We start from the raw sequence: 19,535 nt of genomic DNA, 5'->3' as shown, positions 1-19,535 counted from the left end.
CTGCAGACTCCAATCTTATACTATACACACAAAACTCCCCTCATCTCACCTAGGATGCAAAGGAGCCTTGATAAGATTTCCAATTTACACAGAAGTCCATATGCCTTTGAAATCCTTTTAAAGTCTAAATAAAAAATCAAACTCTTCTCTTTTTTGTTACCTCTCATCACTCTCTTCATTTCTGTCTCTTTTTAGTGTATCTATCTCCTATAGATAAATGTGTCACAAAATAATAGAATTTTAGAATGGAAAGACTTAAAATCAGCTCATATTATAGAAATAAAGATGCTAAAACATGGTGATCAAAGGGTATCCCAAATGCCACAGCTATTTTAGTAGAAAAACTGGTACCATATTCTAAAGGCAATGGAAGTAGCTCAAGAGCAGCAATAACATCGCTGCAGGTATACACTATTGAACCTATAGTCAAAGAGAACCCTAGTCACTCCTTAATTAAGGGACAAGTAAAAAGTAACCTACCCCTTAATTAAGGGACAAATTAGCCAATATATGAGATTTAAACAGGAAGTCCACAACAGGATCTTTCAAACCTAACAGAACACATTAACCAAGGATTTCTCAACCAGTAGAACAGTACCTACTGGGAACTATTTAAGCCTTACCTGACAGGTCTCCAAGTCAGATGCAGCAGCCACATCCCTCTCTGTACCATTAATGTCTTGCCTCAGTTTCTTGAAATTCCCAACTGGGAAAGAAATATAGCCAGCAAGTACTCCCAATCCAGTTATGGCTCTACAGTTCAACTGTTAGTAACCTTCCTTGGGACATCAACATCTATATCCATCTATAATACATGCATACACAGAGCAGCCCCTGTCTAGGATCAACTCAACATTGCAGGGTAGTGAAAAGGTTCTCTTCACAAAACCTCAAGGCTCCTAGATCTTAACTATAAATTTTTTTTCTTTTTTAATGTATAATAGAAAGCAATCCCAATAAAAAAAACCTTGAAAGGTTTGAGTGAGTCTGCTGAATTTACCTGAAAAACAAAGTGATTATAAAAATTGGAAACATGCAATTTAAACATAATTCTTATAAATATTTTAACTGGTTTTAAGAATGTTTAGCACTTCAAAACACAGTGACTCTAGTTCTGATGCAGTTAAATTTTCAACAAGTTTATGTCTGTTCCTTATATGACTTTTCATCTATATCCTCTTGAACATTTGCATTTTCTAGAAGTTCATCAAAGATGTTTACTGACTCATTCAAATTCACTGTACTTAAGAGAAACCCACCAATTAAAACATTTTTTTCCAAAATAGGAAAGAAACTAGTTTGTACAAGATAAGAAATGAAAAGAACCCTTCTTCTTAGGAATTTGTAATATGCTCAGGAAATCCAGACTGATATTTAAAACAATTAGAACATTTTAATGCTAACCTAACTCTGCTATTATGTGTACAAATAATTCAGAGAAATCAGCTGAAACTGAAATATCAAAATACTTTTTACTTTCAGTAATTATACCATTTAGTGAAACATAAAGCAATGTAAAATGCTAGCTTATGAAATTTTTATGCCCTTAGTGATTTAATGTAGAGACTAAAATATACTTTAAATATGAAGTTATCGATATTCACCATCTGCAAGACTGTTAACATAGTGTCCTATTTTCCTAATGGTGTATACTCTCCTTAGCTGAATATCAGAGTAGTAATACAGTGAGATAGATAGGCCTGTGGATTTAATTTTATCCACACTGGTGTTCCAGCCATTATGACTTAAAACAGTTCATGATTTTTTACCTATACAGTTAGGTAATTTTAGCAATTATTTTCCCAGTCTGTTCTCTCTCTTGTTTTCAGTCATACAAACAGATCAGTTACATGGACACAAACATACAAACAACTAGCCTAAAAAAATAATAATAATAATTGAAAGGACTATCATGCAGAAAAGATTTTTATTTATTCCATTCAATACAAAGAAAAAGAAATAGGCTAGTAGGTAAAAGACGAGAGTGAGTTTAATTCAAATATGATATAATTTTCTATTTTACTCAAACTAAAATGTACACTGGGCTGCCTTTATTAGATAATGAATTCCTTATTGCTTCTATAAATGACAAAGCAGAAGCTAGATCATAATCTGTCAGGAATGCCATCTCTAAACTGGAACAAGGCTGAACTATTATATATGAACTCTAAAGGTTCCACCTGGATCAATAACCAATATTAGATTATCACATAAGCCAACTACTATGAAAATGAATTGAATTAAGCCTTCATTGTATTCATCTATGATATAAAATACCACAGAGCTAATATATCACAAAGTTTTACTCTTTAGCATTGAACTTTAGAATTAAAAGGAATCTCCTAGTCCAAACCTTTCAATAGACCAAAAATAACTCTATTTTAAATAATGTATTATACAATATAAAGTTTAGCACTTCAATATTTTTGAACAAGAATGAATATAAATTTTCCCTTTTCATCACACCTTGAACAAGGCAAAAAAATGAATTGAAGAATATTAGCCAGTTTTACCCATCAATCTGGTACCCTCAGGAATATATAAGAAATGACTAAGTATTTCAAAATCTGGATCTAAAAGCATAATAATGAATACAATTATTTAATAATTTTAAGTTTAGTATAAATAAATGTTTTTCCCCAATCATCTGAGATTTGCCATAATTTACAAATGAAGTGTATCAAATGGTCCAAATGTCTGTACCATCCTTATCTTGAAAGAACGATATTTGAAAATATTCATTTACAGCTCTTTCATTTATTAATCAATGATGGCATTTTCAAACCCAAGAACTCCCCTCTGCACTTCCCAAGTGTCCACACACAATTAAGCAAAATAAGAGTTGCTCAATTCCTAGTCAAAATTGCACTAAGCCACCAGATGATGTATCATATACCATCCAGAACTGTATGCTCCTGTTACTACCTCTCTTAAACACTTTCAAACAGACTGTGGCTAGTTTTGAGGTATTTAAAGTACATTAAGACCTAGTTTACTAAGTCTACTATCAAATCAAAATTTTTCTTAGGAAAAATACTGATTAAGAACTTTCAGCAATTGGTTCTCATGATAAAGTTATTTTCATGGCACACAAAAAGTAAAGCATAAACTATTATTTTATATACGTAGTGTAATCATATTTTCATTTCTAAAAATCTATTCAAAAACTGTTTGCTCTAAGCAAAGGCTATTAAAAATATATCTTTAGACTTATGCATTACTTTAAAAGTACTCTTACTATAACACAATCTGGAAATAAACTGCAATAAATCTTGCTAAGGCTGTGTTAAACCAGTGCTTCTTAACTTTTGAACATCAGGATAATATAAACTGAGAAAAGTGCCCAAGTTAAATGCCATATCACATACTTATATAACAACTACCTTCTTAGAAGGTATTTAGAAATTTTGCTATTGTTCTTAGGTTAAATGTGCATAAAACAAGTAAATTATAAATCCTTGATTTCTTAAACTAAACTAAAATAAAATGGTTGTGTATACAATTCAATGGAAACACAACATTGGCTGCATATTTTTAATACTTCTAAATAATTCTTAAATCTAATTAGCTATAAATAAATTCAAATAACAATGTTTCACTTTTTGCATTGAAACTTTTTTTTTTTTTTTAAATATGAATCATTTTAAAAGTGATCAAAACAGGTTTTTGAAAGAGACTTGATTCGCTCAGGATCTACCATGTTCCTGGAATTGTGCTTTTCTTTCTTACAATTCGAGGAAATTCTAAATCTTAATATCTATTCAACTATATTCAAATATGCTTATGTTGTAGTCAAGAGATATATTTAAGTATGTATTTTTTCCCCATAAATAAAAATGACATTGCTGTAGTTTACTTTGAATGTCAAAATATTTATGACTTCATTTATATACACTAGAGGCCCAATGCACAAAATGCATGCACAGGTAGGTCGCTAGGCCTGGCCAGCGATCAGGGTATTCCAGCTGCCGGCTAGGGCCTTCCTTTGTTCCATGCCACCCCCTCGTGGTAAGCTCATATCATAGCTAGCAATTGAACTCCTACCCTCTGGGTTGAAATCTAGAGGAGACACTTTGCAAGGGGACACTTTGCATATTAGCTTTTTATATAGAGAGATTTTAGAAAAACTAGTTTGATTTATTTTCAAGGATAATAATCTGGATTAGAAGTTGAAAAAAATAAAATGAAATTTTATAACAAAATTATCGATAGGTTATACCTATAGTAGACAAGAAGCAATAATGATAAATTAAATCATCACTTAGGTAAACTTCATGATCTTTTTTATTCTACAACAATAAAGTAGAAATTTTATAATTTTTCCTAGGCCTTGGAAAAAATAGCATTTGTAGGTAAAAAGTAATGGAAGACATTGGGGGTGGGGGGTAAAATGGTTTCTTGAAAGTCAGTCAGACCTAATTTTTTCTTTGCTCATCTCCAAAGAGTATTATTAAGCCATTAACTAAACGAATTATGAAGAAATAATAAGTGCAAAACAATTCATCATTCCAGTATTTTTGGAAAATGCTTTAACTTAGTTGATTCTCATTTTAATGAAGAACAATTTTTAAATAACATATATAAAAATTTTAGGAATGTATTTAATATGATATACTGACTTACTTTCAATGGTTCCAGACAATAATTAGTCATTTTAACATTAGAGCTATGTAAAAAAATAAGTAGTTTCTCACCTAATTTAATTTTTAAATTAATTAATTTCATCCCAAATTTAGATTATAACACCCAATAGGGGCCAATGAGACACCTATCTATACATAATGCCTATTAAAACACTTAAATACCATAGCATTATGGATTTTTTTAACTAAACATTTTCAAGATCTAAAATTGTCTTTGACACTTTTAACTCCCCCAATATTTATAAAGCCTATTTTTAGTGGCAAGCTTAAACAAGACTGATCAAAGATATGAGCAAAATGTTAATTTTTGAAACAAGGAACGTTGTATTGTTATGCCAAAATAAACTGGTACTTAATTACAAAAGCCAACTAACTGGCATATGAATACCACTATTGTGGGTGTATATACACACTGCTTAGAAGTCTGGACAATCTCTAAGAAATTTTAAATGTATAGCTGACATGGAGATTATGCTAGTGTACACAATGTGAACACACCTCAATGGGAGAAAAATCATAGTAGCATGTTACTTACAAGTAAAACCCATAGGCTATCAGGAATATTCAATTCTGACACTGCTCTCTAGAGAAGAAGGGAAAATGTATACAAATTTAACTAAACCTGAGGGTAGAAGAAAAGGTAAAGGGACAAGTTTGGGGAAAGAGACTGAAAAGAAGGGGAGATAAGCGGAGAAAAGAGTGGGAGAGAAAATTAGGGGAAGGAGGCATTGATAAAACCCTTGGCAGCACAAGGTTATTTAGACTGAGTACATTTGATATTTTATATGCTAAACCAGATGATCTGTTCCATAAAATTATCATTACCTTCCCTCATTCTTCCCCAAAAGGTCCTTGATTCCTTATCAGTATAAAAACTAATGATTTCTCTTAATAGTTTGGTTAAGCCCTGAAGGCAGTACTAGTTCCAGGCTGATCCAGCTAGAGTTTGGCTTCATTTAGTGTGCATATATTTCATTTTGTTTCTGTTTTTTTGAAACATTCAAAGCCAAGTGATGATTGTACATTACAGGTTTTAGAAACATAATCTGTGTGGGGAGCTCAAACATTTTAAAGACACAAGATAACCTGCTCAGCACTTATGATAAATTCAATATAATTTTTAATATATATTTTATTGATTTTTTTACAGAAAGGATGGGAGAGAGACAGAGTTAGAAATATCAATCATCTGCCTCCTGCACACCCTTTACTGGGGATGTGCCCACAACTAAGGTACATGCCCTTGACCGGAATCAAACCTGGGACCTTTCAGTCAGCAGGCCAATGCTCTGTCCATTGAGCCAAACCAGCTTCGGCTTCAATATAATTTTGCATAGCTTACTTTTCTGATTAAGATACATTACAGTAGAGATGGGTGATGTTAATTATCTATTACATCATGGACTAGAAGGCAAAATTTGAATGAATTATTAAGATAAAACAGAGAACTTCAACAACAAAAAAGAGTTCTCAAAGGGTCACTATAAACTGCCTCAGAATGGGCCATATAAGTACACTTGTCCAAATTATTCTATCATTATAGGTAAACTTGGAAGAAAATGACTGAAAAATATTGTTTTGCCTACCTCAGTGACCCCTAATACATTCTTTCCTACTATTTATTTTCTACTATTGTTTATAATACTTTACCCAATTAAAAATTACTATTACAGCCTTGGCCAAGTGGCTCAGCTGATTGGAACACTGTCCCATATACCAAAAGGTTGCCAGGTTCCATTTCCAGTCAGGGCATATATATCCAGGCGGTGGAACTGGGAGGCAACTGATTGATGTTTCTCTCTCTTTCCCTCAAATCAATATGTGGGTTTTTTTTTTAAATAACACCATATCTTCAAGTAGGGATTAAAAAGAATTACTGTTACAGACTTATAACCAAACATCTGAAAGGTAAGAAGTACATCTAAACTTATATTCTGAATTATATAGAATAAGCTATTCTTTAGAAATTTAGTACAAAAGGGCTGTGAAGCACACATATTCATTAATATTTTATTTCTTGTGCTCTTACAGAAGTTTTTGAGTGAAATAGCACTGACTTTTTAAAAAGGGAAATACGAAGGTTCAGATAGATATTTTTTCTAAATAACCATTTTCTTCAAGTTTATTTCTGTGCTATTAAACACGCTTCATTTTTTTTTTTCATATTTAAATTTCTCTTTTAATTTTTCAAATCTGGTACCAAAATCTAGGACATAAAACTTATAATGTGTTCAAATGTGAATGATTCAAGTATACAATTTCAATTCTGATAAACTAATAAATATCAAATGGTGCTTACAGATTTAATATCTGGAACTCACTGCAAAGTTACCCAACTTACCTGGTGCTAATCCGGCAGCAGCAGGACTTCCCATGGGTGGGTGAGGGAAAACTTGAGAGAAGGCAGACATATTTGACTGGGACACATTACTCAGCCTGGAGGTTGATCCTCCTTTAGGAATAAACTCGCTTGCAGTAGGATTTGGTGTCTATTTAAAAATCAAATATAGTAAGTTAACACACTATAAAGCCCAAAAAAGACATTGAATCTACTAGGCATTATTCCACAGTGTTTTATTTACTGAGTAAAATATTTTACTGAAAAGATTTATAGCATTTTTTAGTTTTTATATTTCGGGGAGGTATAAATAAATTTTAAGGGATTTTTTAAATCCAATTTGTGAATTTTAATTTTACTTGCAGAGTTTAACCTCAGAAACATGCAAAATTTACCTTTATTGTCAAATATGCATCATTACCAAAGTATCCTAAGACATTTTAGAGAACTTAGAGGTTTAGACTACCTCAAAACTGAGCAACAAGTTTCAAATTTAATATCTTCAAAACAATTCTACCAGTATGAAGGTCAAAACTGCCTTTATTCCAAAATTAACCACTTCCTTTTCTATAAGCATTTAAGACATTTTCTCAGTAATATGGTACTTTATATTTAAGTAACAGAGTAAAGACCAGAAAAAAACACTTATAAACAACACATACATGGGGGGGGGGTGGGGGGAAGAGATAGAAGAAAAACACAATAGAGGCTCCAATGCCTGCAAAGTATCACATGTAACTTACGCTATATTAAAAATATTTTGCCATATAATTACATTAAAAATTTCTTCATCATTGTAAGTCACATTTTATATATTCAAGTGGCATGGTACTTTTTGCTTTAAGAACTACTAAAACAGATCTGGCTGGGTGGCTCAGTTGATTAGAGCATCGTCCTGTATACCAAAAAGTTGTGGGTTCAATTTCCGGTCAGGGAACTTACCTAGGCTGTGGTTTCAATCCCTAGTCAGAGCCAGTACCAGAGGTAAGCAATGGATCTTCCTTCCTTCCTTCCTTCCTTCCTTCCTTTCCTTCCTTCCTTCCTTCCTTCCTTCCTTCCTTCCTTCCTTTTTTCCTTCCTTTTTTCCTTCCTTCCTTCCTTCCTTCCTTCCTTCCTTCCTTCCTTCCTTCCTTCCTTCCTTCCTTCCTTCCTTCCTTTCTCTTTCTTTCTTTCTTTCTTTCTTTCTTTCTTTCTTTCTTTCTCTCTCTCTCTCTCTCTCTCTCTCTCTCTCTCTCTCACTCACTCAAAATCAATAAACATATATCCTCGAGTGAGGATATAAAAATAAGGAATTACTAGAACATGAGACTGTATCTTGAATTCATAAATGGTCTGTATTTTTGTCCATGTGAAACAAATGAATACCCTAAATATTTTTCTATTTTATTTTATACTAGAGGCCCAATGCACAAAATTGGTGCACGGGGGTGGGGGGAGGTGTCCCTCAGCCCAGCCTGCACCCTCTCCAATCTGGAATCCCTCTCACAATCCAGGACTGCTGGCTCCCAAATGCTTGCCTGCCTGCCTTCCTAATTGCCCCTCACCACTTCTGCCTGCCAGCCTGATTACCCCCTAACCACTCCCATGCCAGCCTAATTGATGTCAAACTGCTCCCCTGCCAGCCTATTTGCCCCCAACTTCCCTCCTCTGCTGGCCTGGTCACCCCTAACTGCCCTCCCTTGCAGGGTTGATTGCCTCTAACTGTCCTCCCTTGCAGGCCTGATCCCTCCCAACTATCCTCCCCTACAGGCATGGTCCCTCTCAACTGCTCTCCCTTGCAGGCCTGGTGCTTCCCAATTGCCCTCCCCTGCAGGCCATCCTGTGGTGGTCATCTTGTGTCCACATGGAGGCAGGATCTTTGACCACATGGGGGCAGCCATCTTGTGTGTTGGAGAGATCTGCATATTACTCTTTTATTAGATAGGATAGAGGCCTGGTGTACGGGTTGGGCCCAGCTGGTTTGCCCTGAAGGGTGTCCCGGATCAGGGTGGGGGTTCCCTTGGGGTGTGTGGTAGCCTGAGCAAGGGTCCTGTGGTGGTTTGCAGGCTGGCCATGGCCCCTGGCAACCCAAGTGGAGGCCCTGGTATCTGGAATTTATTTACCTTCTACAACTGAAACTTTATAGCCTGGAGCAGAGCCAAGCCTCCTGCTCACTCAATGGCTGCAGCCATTTCTGTTGGAATTTACCTTCTAAAATCGAAACTTTGTAGCCTTAAGTGGAGGCTTAGACTGGCAAGGGCAGGTGGAGAGCTTGGCTTCATCCATTGCCAGGAAACCCAAACCTCCCTCCTGTTCTCTGTGGCTGTAGCCATCTTGGTTAGGTTTATTTGCATACTCACTCTGATTGGCTGGTGGGTGTGGCTGTGGGCATGGTTTGTGGGTATAGCTCAGTGATGGTTAATTTGCATATTACTCTTTTATTAGGCAGAGTGTTTTAATGAATACAGTGGTGCCTCACACAACGAACTTAATTCGTTCCAGGAGCAAGTTTGTTATGCGAAAAGTTCGTTATGTGAAACGTGTTTTCCCATAACAATACATGTTAAAAAAAATAATTCGTTTTGTAGCATAAAATATGCTAAGATGACATCATAAAGATAAATTTTTTGTTATTATTTTTATTTAGATACATCATGATATAAAAAAAATATTGAGTTTAACTTAAAAGGACGACTGCCGTGATACGTGCGTGATTTAATTCGTAATGAAGAACGATTGCCGAGATACGTGCTTAAGTTAAGCGCAGTGACTAACGACTGCCTGCAGTGCCTGCGCGGAAGGATGCAATACATCGGCAGCGATCGTGGAAGCTCGGGCAAAGCGGTCGTGGAAGCTCGGGCGACTTCGTTGTGTGAAACGAAGTTCGTTGTATGAATCATGAAATGAAGTTCGTTGTGTGCAGCGTTCGCTGTGCAAGGCGTTCTTTATGCGAGGCACCACTGTATTTTATTTTATTTATTAAATTGTTTTTTGGTTAATACTCACCCGAGAATATTTTTTCCATTGATTTTTTTTTTTAAAGAGTGAAAGGGAGGAAGGGAGTGTGTTAGAGAGAGAAAAAGAGAGAAACACTTCAATGTGAGAGACACATCAATTGGTTTCCTCCATACACACCAACTGGGGTAGGGATGGAACCTGCAACCCAGGTACTCGCCCTTGACCATGAATCAGAGAACCCTGAAGGAGGGCCAACGCTCTAACCACTGAAATCAACAGCCAGGACTGAATGGTGACCATTTAAAATTCTACTTGCTTAATTGCAATAAAGATACAGTGACCATTACCATGAGTGAAATCATTTGAATTCAACTTCCAATAAGGTCAACCAAAGAAATAATTCAGTATGTTCATACTTTAATCCACATTTTATATATACATACAAACTAAATTTAAAACACTGAGTCATGACACGAAGAATTTCATCACTCAAAAATATTTTAGAACTAATCATTAGAATAAAGAAGGCAGAAAAATCAGACTATAGACTAATTACTATACAACCCAAAAAAACTTCCCTATCTGATATGAATGACACTTTAAACTGCCAAGTTAGAATTCAAAATATTAAATTTGAAAGATAAGTCAACAGGCTACCCTAATTTTAAACTCTAAAACACATGATATTTTACCAGGTGCATGCCAGAGAAAATTAAACACAAGTGATAAAATATAGAGGAAATGTTAATCTGAGATTAAAATGTAAATATATAGAATGAACCTCTTTTATTGCCCACATCTAAGACATGAAATTCAGGGAAGAGGGGGTATCAGGCCTGGTACAAAATAAACTTTCTAAAGAGAAATATGTAATCTTCCCCCATCCCTCTCTCTCTCACACAAATCTAAAGTTTTCCAAAATTATGGCATGTTCTTTTAAAGTATGATCAACTCCTTAGTTTCTGGAGTACAAAATAAGCCAACACATGTTAATCCCTAGTTGTAAGGACAAATGGCTACTAAAAGGATCACTTTGGAGCTACATGTGTGTACTAGTTAATCTTAAACCTATTTTAGATTATGGAATCAAGATAAAAGCAATCAGGTACCTTAGTAAAAGATTTCAAAATGTCTATGATATATGAGGACTTCAGGACAACAAGATTGCTAAGAAACAGCAAATTTAGACAAAGAAAATTATATATGCACACAAAACTTTTTAGTAGCATGTTCCTGAGAAATAGGTATCACTCAATTTCCACTTCACATATATCTTACAATTACTATGAATAACAGTAAATCTGATTTCAAAGCTGAGTTTCTCTATATTAAACCTATTTAAATTAATTTGAAAGACTACTTTTAAGGAATCCTATAAATGAGAAATAGGTGATTTAAGTCTATTCTGCCTTTGCCAAACAAATCATTATAAAATGTCATTCTAACAAAGTAGAAAGGACCTCAAAATTTATGAAAATAGCCCAGCAGTAGTAGGTAAGTGAATTAGAAAACTGTGGTATATCTACACAATGGCATACTACACTGCTGTAAAAAAGAAGAAATTCTTACCATTTGCAACGGCATGGATGGAACTAGAGAGCATTATGTTAAGCAAAATAAGCCAATCAGAGAAAGACAAATATCACCTAATCTCACTCACTTGAGGAATATAATGAACATAAACTAATGAACAAAAATTAGATCCAGAGATAGAGAATCATCCATCAGACCGTAAAACCTCAGAGGAAAGGTAGTGGAGGTGGGGGTAAGAAATGAACCAAAGAACTTGTAAGCATACATATGAGCATAACCAATGAACACAGACAGGAGGGGAGTGAGGGCATGTGCTGGGGAGTGGGAGCTGCCAGAGAGAGATCAATGGGAGAAGAAGGAGACTCATGTAATACTTTAAACAATAAATAATTTAAATTAAAAAATTTATTAAAGTAACTTATTAAAAATGTAACTGAAAATTTACACACTAAACTATAACTTCTAGATATCCAGCAAACACAGATGCAAAAAATCTACCCATAGGTAAATTTTAATTAAGAAAAAAAAAAAAAAAGAGCTTAGCCCTGGCTTGTTTGGCTCAGTGGATAGAGTGTTTGCCTGCGAATTAAGGAGTCCCGGGTTTGATTCCAGTCAGGGGCACATGCCCAAGCTGTGGGCTCAATACCCAGTGAGGGACTTGCAGGAGGCAGCCAATCCATGATTCTATCTCATCATGTATGTTTCTCTCTCTCCTCCTCTTCTTCTTTCCTCTCTAAAATCAATAAAAATATATATTTTTTAAATAGCCTAAAATCCTTTGTTTAAGATGGCTAGGCATTTCCCTTGAGAAGTGGTTTAAAAGTTTTTGTTTTTTTAATTCAACTCTAAATATTTGACTGAAAGAATTTAAAGAGCAGAAAAATAAATTATACAGGATTTAGATACAGCTCACACACACACACACACACACACACACACACAAAAATCCAGAAATAAAAGATTAAAGCTACTACTACTAACATATAATACAAATTCCTACAGCCAGATTAGAGAACCAGAAATATTTAATGTAATGATAAGTATAATAATGAATATTTTTTCATAATAAAATTAGTTATAATAACTATAATTAAAATGTACTCTTAAAACTGCTTTAATATTAATGTTTCAGAAAATAAATAAGGGTTTTATAAAATACAACAGCATGGGCACATACCTTTAAAATGTTAAGAAAAATACTTTGATAACAGACAAGGCAAAACTGGTGACTAAATCCAATCACAATAAAATGAATTATCTATTTATCAGAAAATAAAAATTTATCTTAGCTAAAGGAGGTGAAGGTTGTATCTAGAATGAAGACTCAAACTTACTTGGGTTATATAAATTATTTGGCTAATAACACCACCACTAAAGAGAATGAAATAAATTGGGAAAGAAATAGTGAAAAAGATCAGTTTTATTATTCCTGCCTTATGGTTTAGAATAATACCTTCATGACTACCTAGGTATGTTCCTAAAATATTAAATTTGTATTTTTAATACACAGATAATTACCATATTTTTCCATTAGACTCCCCCATGTAGACAAACCCCCCCACCCCCCACTTTTCCAACTCAAAATTAAGAAATCAGTATTTTAAACATTTTGCTGGTTTTCCTCTTAAGGCCTTCTTCTTTTTTGGCATCTTAAGGAGTTCTTCCTGATTTCTCCACTGTCTGATCATACACTTAGTGGAAAGAGCTCCAAATTGCCTCCCTGCAGCTCAATGTCCATTCTCTTTTACATAGCTGATTACATTCCATTTGAATTTTGCAGAGTAAAATAATTGCTTACTGGTATTTATCTTTTTATTTGACATCTTCATGGGCTCAGAATGCTCCAGTCTCTGTTGCATCTGTGCACTCTCCACCTCCAGTTACGGCATCAGCTGATGTCAGTAACAATAAGGCCCATGATTGGAGGAAGCCTGTTTGACAAGGTGTGGGCAGCTTTGCACCCGTGAGGCCCCCTCCTTGGCTGACTTCCATGTGTAAGATGCCCCTTGATTTCCAGACTAACAATTTTAGGAAAAAATAGGATCTTATACATGAAAAAATACAGTATATTTCTGCTACAATGTCTACTTCTATTCTGACTTCTATTCATATTTTAAACCCTAATTTTTATTCATATTTTAAACAACTATAAATGCATTTATTAAAACCAATGCTTATTCAAGTTAAGTAGCAGACATTCACTTTGTAAGAATTTACCAATAAAACTAGAATTTGGGGTTCTCATATACTTAAATTTATACTGCATCTTTCTGCCAAAAGCAAATAAGTACTTTTTATACAGTGATCTCTCCAAACTGGCATCACCCCTCAACATTTGAATGGCACCTGTCCTCTCTAGACAGAAATATACTACATTAAGAGTCCTGATCTTCAGCTTCAAAAGTAAAGTTATAATTTTATAATTACATTTTATATAAAATAATATTTCAATCCACACATCATCTCCAACCAAAATGGTACAGTATTTGCCATCTACAAGTGACCAATAAAGGCTTATTTACAAATGAAGGTATTTTCTGATGTGGTTTCTAACACAATTTTATGATTGCCTACTATCATTTGATTCATTCCTTCTAAAGTAACAGTATTTAATACTCTGTTGAATTCTACTACAAACAGAATACTTATTTAAGTCTACAAAAAACTGTCCCATAAATTAAGAAACTAATGTAATTAGTGCAACAAAGTAAATCAGGCTTTAAATATTTTTTATTAGGTAGAAATGACAGGAAGAGGTACAGAACACAAAATATTATATAATATTTTATTACAAATAAATAAAAAAGTATAAGTCTGTCTTAAGATGATGTGATGAATGATTGAGAAACCACTATATTCCTAAATATTGGTCAGGTTTCTTTTCAATCACATAGTAAGTTAATAAAACCATAAAATAGCTTCCATGGTACAGCTCATCATAATGAATTCTATAATACTTCCTTTACCTATCTTAATGATTCAGTTATCATCAGTAATCTTTCCACTCTCTGAATGAAACATGACCTGGTGACTTATTCTTGCAGCTTTATCTATATACTAGAAGCCCATTACGTGAAGATTGATGCAATAGGCCTTCCTTCGCCTAGCTGCCAGCACCGGTTATCCTCTTGCACCTGGGACCCAGGCCTTCTCTCTGGCCACTACCTTCCATCTTCACTCCGTCCAGAGCCTTCAGTCTTCTCCGTTCAGCTGGAACACTGCTCCTGTAGCTCCCTCCGCGGCCCCCTCCCCCTTCTCATAACAGGCATCCCACTCCACGCCGTGTATGCAAATTAACATGCCATCTTTGTTGAGTTAATTTGCATACTCACTCCTGATTGGCTTGTAGGCACCGTAGAGGTACAGTTAATTTACATATTTCTTTTATTTGTGTAGATATAAAAGCATAAGTGACGTGCTGACTGACCAGTAGCTATAATGCACACTGACCATCGGGGGGCATATGATCAACACAGGAGCTGCCAAGCTAAAGTCACTTGGCAGCAGCAGTTCTCAGGTGATGCACCTGGAACCAGAGAGAAGGGAGCCCAATTCTGGGGTGCATCACCCAAAAGCTTCCCTCTTACAATCCAGGACCTCTCGGGGGATGTCTGAGAGCCGGTTTTGGCCCGATCCCCACAGGCCAGGTCAAGGGACCTTACCAGTGCACAGGGCCTCTAGTTTAGATAAAATCCTATATAATAAAAGCCTAATATGTTAAATGTCTGGTTGTCCAGTTGTCCGTGTAACCAATCAAAGAATAATATGCTAAGGCTGTTCAACTTCTCACTATGATGTGCACTGACCACCAAGGGCCGACACTCCAACCTGTACATTAGCTTGCTGGTGAAGTCCAGCCAATCAGGACTGAGCGAGACAGGCTGGACACACCCTGGAGTTTTTTGTAGTTCCTCCCTAGCTGATCAATCTCCTATGTCCCTCCCGGCTCCAATCATGCACCAGTGGGGTTCTTTAGCCTGCACCCTCTCGCAATATAGGACCCCTCAGGGGATTTTGGAGAGCTGCTTTCAGCCCAATCCCGCTCAACACAGGAGCTGCCCCCTGGTGCTCAGTGCATTCCAACAGAGGGAGCACTACTCAACCAGAAGCCAGGCTCATGATTGGTGAGTGCAGAGGCGGTGGTGGGAGCTTCTCTTGCCTTCATAGCAGTTGGACATCCCCTGAGGGCTCCTGGACTGCAAGAGGGTGCAGGCTTGGCTGAGGGACCACCCCTTTCCACCCCCTGAAGGCACAAATTTCATGCACTGGGCCTCTAGTTAACATATAATAAGCTGCACATATTTAAATATAAACTTGGATAACTCTTGAAATAGGTAGGCAACAAGAATCCATTACCCAAATCCAGATAATGAATATCTATTTTGCCCAAAAAGTTTCCTCAAGCTTCTTTTAAATCCCTTTTTTCCAACTCTCTCTACACCATGACTCTGGTCACCATGCAACCACCGGTCAATTCAGTTTTCTGTCATTATAGCTTAGTCTGCATTGTTCTAGAGTTTAATACAAATAAGTCCAACATGAGTATATATGTGCTGATTTTTTAACTAGCTTCTTTAACTTGGCATCATTAATATTCATCCATGTCATTGTCTCTATACTTCATTTGGTGGTTTGTTTTTTTTACTGATGATTAATATCCAATAATATCAAAATACCACAATTGTTTATTCTTTCAGCCAATGGACAAATTTTTTTTTTCTGGTTTTTGGCTATTAAAAACAAAGATGCAATGAACATTCACGTCTTTATATGAACATGTTTCACTACTTTTGGGTAAATACCTAGCACTGAATGGCTTGGGCATATGGTATGTTTATACATAACCTTTTTAAAGTTGGTCAGCTGTTTTCCAACATAGTTGTACTAATATGTGCACTAGCACTGTATAAAGAGCTCAGGAACATGAGCTTTGGACAAACATCTACATTTTAGAAATTATTGTCTAGTGATATCTCATTGTGATTTTAATTTTCATTTCCCAAATGACTTATATGCCATTCTACATCTTCTTTAGTAAAACATCTGTTTACATTTTTAACCAATATTATTAGGTATGTTTTCTATTAAAGAATTTTGACAGATCTGGATAAAAAGTCCTTTCTCGGATATGTAATATACAAATATTTTCTCCAGGTCTCTATCTTTTCATCCTCTTAACAGTACTTTTCAAAGAACAAAGATTCTTAAATTTTGATGAAGTCCGGTCTATTGAATTCATTTTTCATGAGTCATGTATTTGGTGTTGCATCAAAGAAATACTTGCCTAAACAAAGGTCACAGATACTTTCTCCTTTCTCCTGGTTGTTTTATTTGTTTGCTTGATTTTTAAGGATAGTTTATTGATTTTGCAGAGAGGAAGGAAGAGGAAGAGAGAAACTCGATGCAGAGAGGAAGGAAGAGGAAGAGAGAAACTCGATGGGTTGGTTGTCTCCCACAACCCGGGCATTTGCCCTGATTCGGAATCAAATCATGACTTCCTAGTTTGTATGTCAACACCCAACCCCTTAGCCACACAAGCCAGGACTTTTATATAAAGTGTTAAACTTTGATAAATGTAAAGAGGAGAGTTTAATAATCCCCTATTATTGATCACAGCTTCAGCAAATATTATTGATCAATATTTACCAGTCTTATTTGTTTAAAACATTTGTATTGATTTTTTTAGAGATGTGTATTGATTTTTTAGAGAAAAGGGAAGAAAGAAGGAAACATTGATCAGTTGCCTCCTGCATGCCTGTGCCCCCCCTCCCCTCGCCCAATGGGGATCAAATACACAATCCAGGTATGTGCCCTGACCAGGAATTGAACCTCGAAACCTTTTGGTGAATGGGACGACCCCCAACAACTGAGCCACACTTCTCCTTGTGCAGAATTCATCTGATTTTGCAATCACAGTAATGCTGACATCATAGAATGAGTTAAAAGTATTCCTTCCTTTTCAAGACTTTGAAAAAATTTGAATAGAACTCATACTTCTATTTCTTCCTTAAATATGTGGTAGAATTCACAGAAGTCATTTGGGCCTCTTTTGTTGAAAGATTTTGAACTCTAAATTCAATGTGATTAATATATTTAGTACTAATAATGCTATTACTTTTTTAAAAATATATTTGTATTGATTTGAGAGAGGAAAAGAGAGGGATAGAAAATCAATAATGAGAAAGAATCACTGATTGGCTTGCCCTCTCTTTTCCTCTTCTACTGGAGATCAAACCTGCAACCTGAGCATATGCCCTCGACCTTTAGTGAACCCAGGGACCTTTTAGTCGGCAGGCCAACACTATAACCACTAAGTCAAACCGGCCAGGGCTATCTATTACTTCTTTTTTTTTTTTTTTTTAATATATTTTATTGATTTTTCAGAGAGGAAGGGAGAGGGATAGAGAGTCAGAAACATCGATGACAGAGAAACATCGATCAGCTGCCTCTTGCACACCCCCTACTGGAGATGTGCCCGCAACCAAGGTACATGCCTTTGACTGGAATAGAACCCGGGACCCTTCAGTCCACAGGCCGACTCTCTATCCATTGAGCCAGAACGATTTCGGCCTATCTATTACTTCTTGAATGAACTTGAGTAATTTGTGTCTTTTCAAAGATTTGTCCGTTTCATCCCGTCAAATTTATTGCCATAAAATAATTCATATCATCTCCTTAGTATCCTTATAGTATCTATACAACGTAATAATGTTACCTATTTCATTCCTGATAATAGTAAATTATGGTTTTTTATCTTTTTTTCTTAATCAGTCTAGTTATTTACCAATTTTATGTATCTTTTCAAAGAATCAGCTTTTCTGTTTCATTATTTCCCCCCATTTTTGTTTTCTATTGATTTCTGCTCTGATCTTAATTATTTATTTTCTTATGCTTTCTTTAAGTTTAATTTATTTTCCTTTTTCAAGTTTCCTCAAGTAGAAGCTGAAAGCACTGTTTTGAGAACATTTGTTTTTTTCTAACAGAGGTCTTTAGTAAAATTCCGTGATTATTGCTTTCGTGGCATCCTACAACTTTTGACATGTTTTCATTTCAGTTCAAAATACATTCTAATTTCCCATTCTATTTCTCCTTTGACCCATGAGTAATTTAGAAGTATGTTATTCGGTTTCCAAATACTTGAAGATTTTCCAAAGAGCTTTGTTATTAATTTGTAACTTACTTTCATGTAGTCAGAGAGGATATGAGTCTCTTTAAATTTAATGAATCTGTTCCATGACCTATATTGTTCTGCCTTGGTCAATGTCCCATGTGCACTTGATACAAACATGTATTTAGTTGTAGGTAGTTTTCTATAAATAGCAAACTGGTAGTTAGAGTTGTTCAAGTTTCTCATTTCCTTGTTGATTTTGTCTCTTTTTTCCACAAATTTTTTAAAATATATTTTTATTGCCGAAACCGGTTTGGCTCAGTGGATAGAGCATCGGCCTACGGACTGAAAGGCCCCAGGTTCGATTCCGGTCAAGGGCATGTACCTTGGTTGCGGGTACATCCCCAGTAGGGGGTGTGTAAGAGGCAGCTGATCGATGATTCTCTCTCATCGATGTTTCTAACTCTCTCTATCCCTCTCTCTTCCTCTCTGTAAAAAATCAATAAAATATACTTTATATATATATATATATATACACACACACACACACACACACACACACACACACACACACATTATTGATTACAGAGAAGGGAAAGGGAGAGAGATAGAAACATCAATAATGAGAGAATCATTGATCAGCTGCCTCCTGCATGGCCCACACTGGGGATCAAGACTGCAACCCAGGCATGTGCTCTGACTGGGAATTGAACCATGACCTTCTGGTTCACAGGCTGATGTTCAACCACTGAGCCATACTGGTCGGGCCCTTTCTTCTATTATTGAAAGAGGAGTCTTGCAATCACTATCATTGTTTCTCTATTTCTCCTTGCAATTCTATTAGTCTTCATCTCATATGTTTTAACCCCATCACTAAGCACATATACATACAAAAATGGTATATCAATGTCCCCTTTACCATTATCAAATGACTAGAGGCCTGGTGCACAAAATTCGTGCATGGGAGGGGGGATCC

The 19,535-nt window shown here is 35.6% G+C and overlaps 1 protein-coding gene across 7 annotated transcripts in view; it reads right to left on the bottom strand.

The window, feature by feature from the left end:
• PAN3 (poly(A) specific ribonuclease subunit PAN3) overlaps positions 1-19,535 on the bottom strand; it is a 163,032-nt gene that overhangs the window by 78,592 nt on the left and 64,905 nt on the right. For all 7 annotated transcript variants that reach the window (XR_004990857.2, XM_036454657.2, XM_036454660.2 and 4 more), the window contains one exon: positions 6,985-7,132. Coding sequence is in view for 6 of the 7 variants with exons in the window: in XM_036454657.2 (XP_036310550.1) it covers positions 6,985-7,132 (148 nt within the window). In the remaining variant the exon portion in view is untranslated. The remainder of the gene's footprint in view (positions 1-6,984; positions 7,133-19,535) is intronic.

Source organism: Pipistrellus kuhlii, unplaced genomic scaffold (assembly GCF_014108245.1).
Source record: "Pipistrellus kuhlii isolate mPipKuh1 unplaced genomic scaffold, mPipKuh1.p scaffold_m20_p_3, whole genome shotgun sequence".
In the NCBI taxonomy this organism is placed as follows: domain Eukaryota; kingdom Metazoa; phylum Chordata; class Mammalia; order Chiroptera; family Vespertilionidae; genus Pipistrellus; species Pipistrellus kuhlii.
This window is presented reverse-complemented; position numbering and strand designations above follow the sequence as displayed.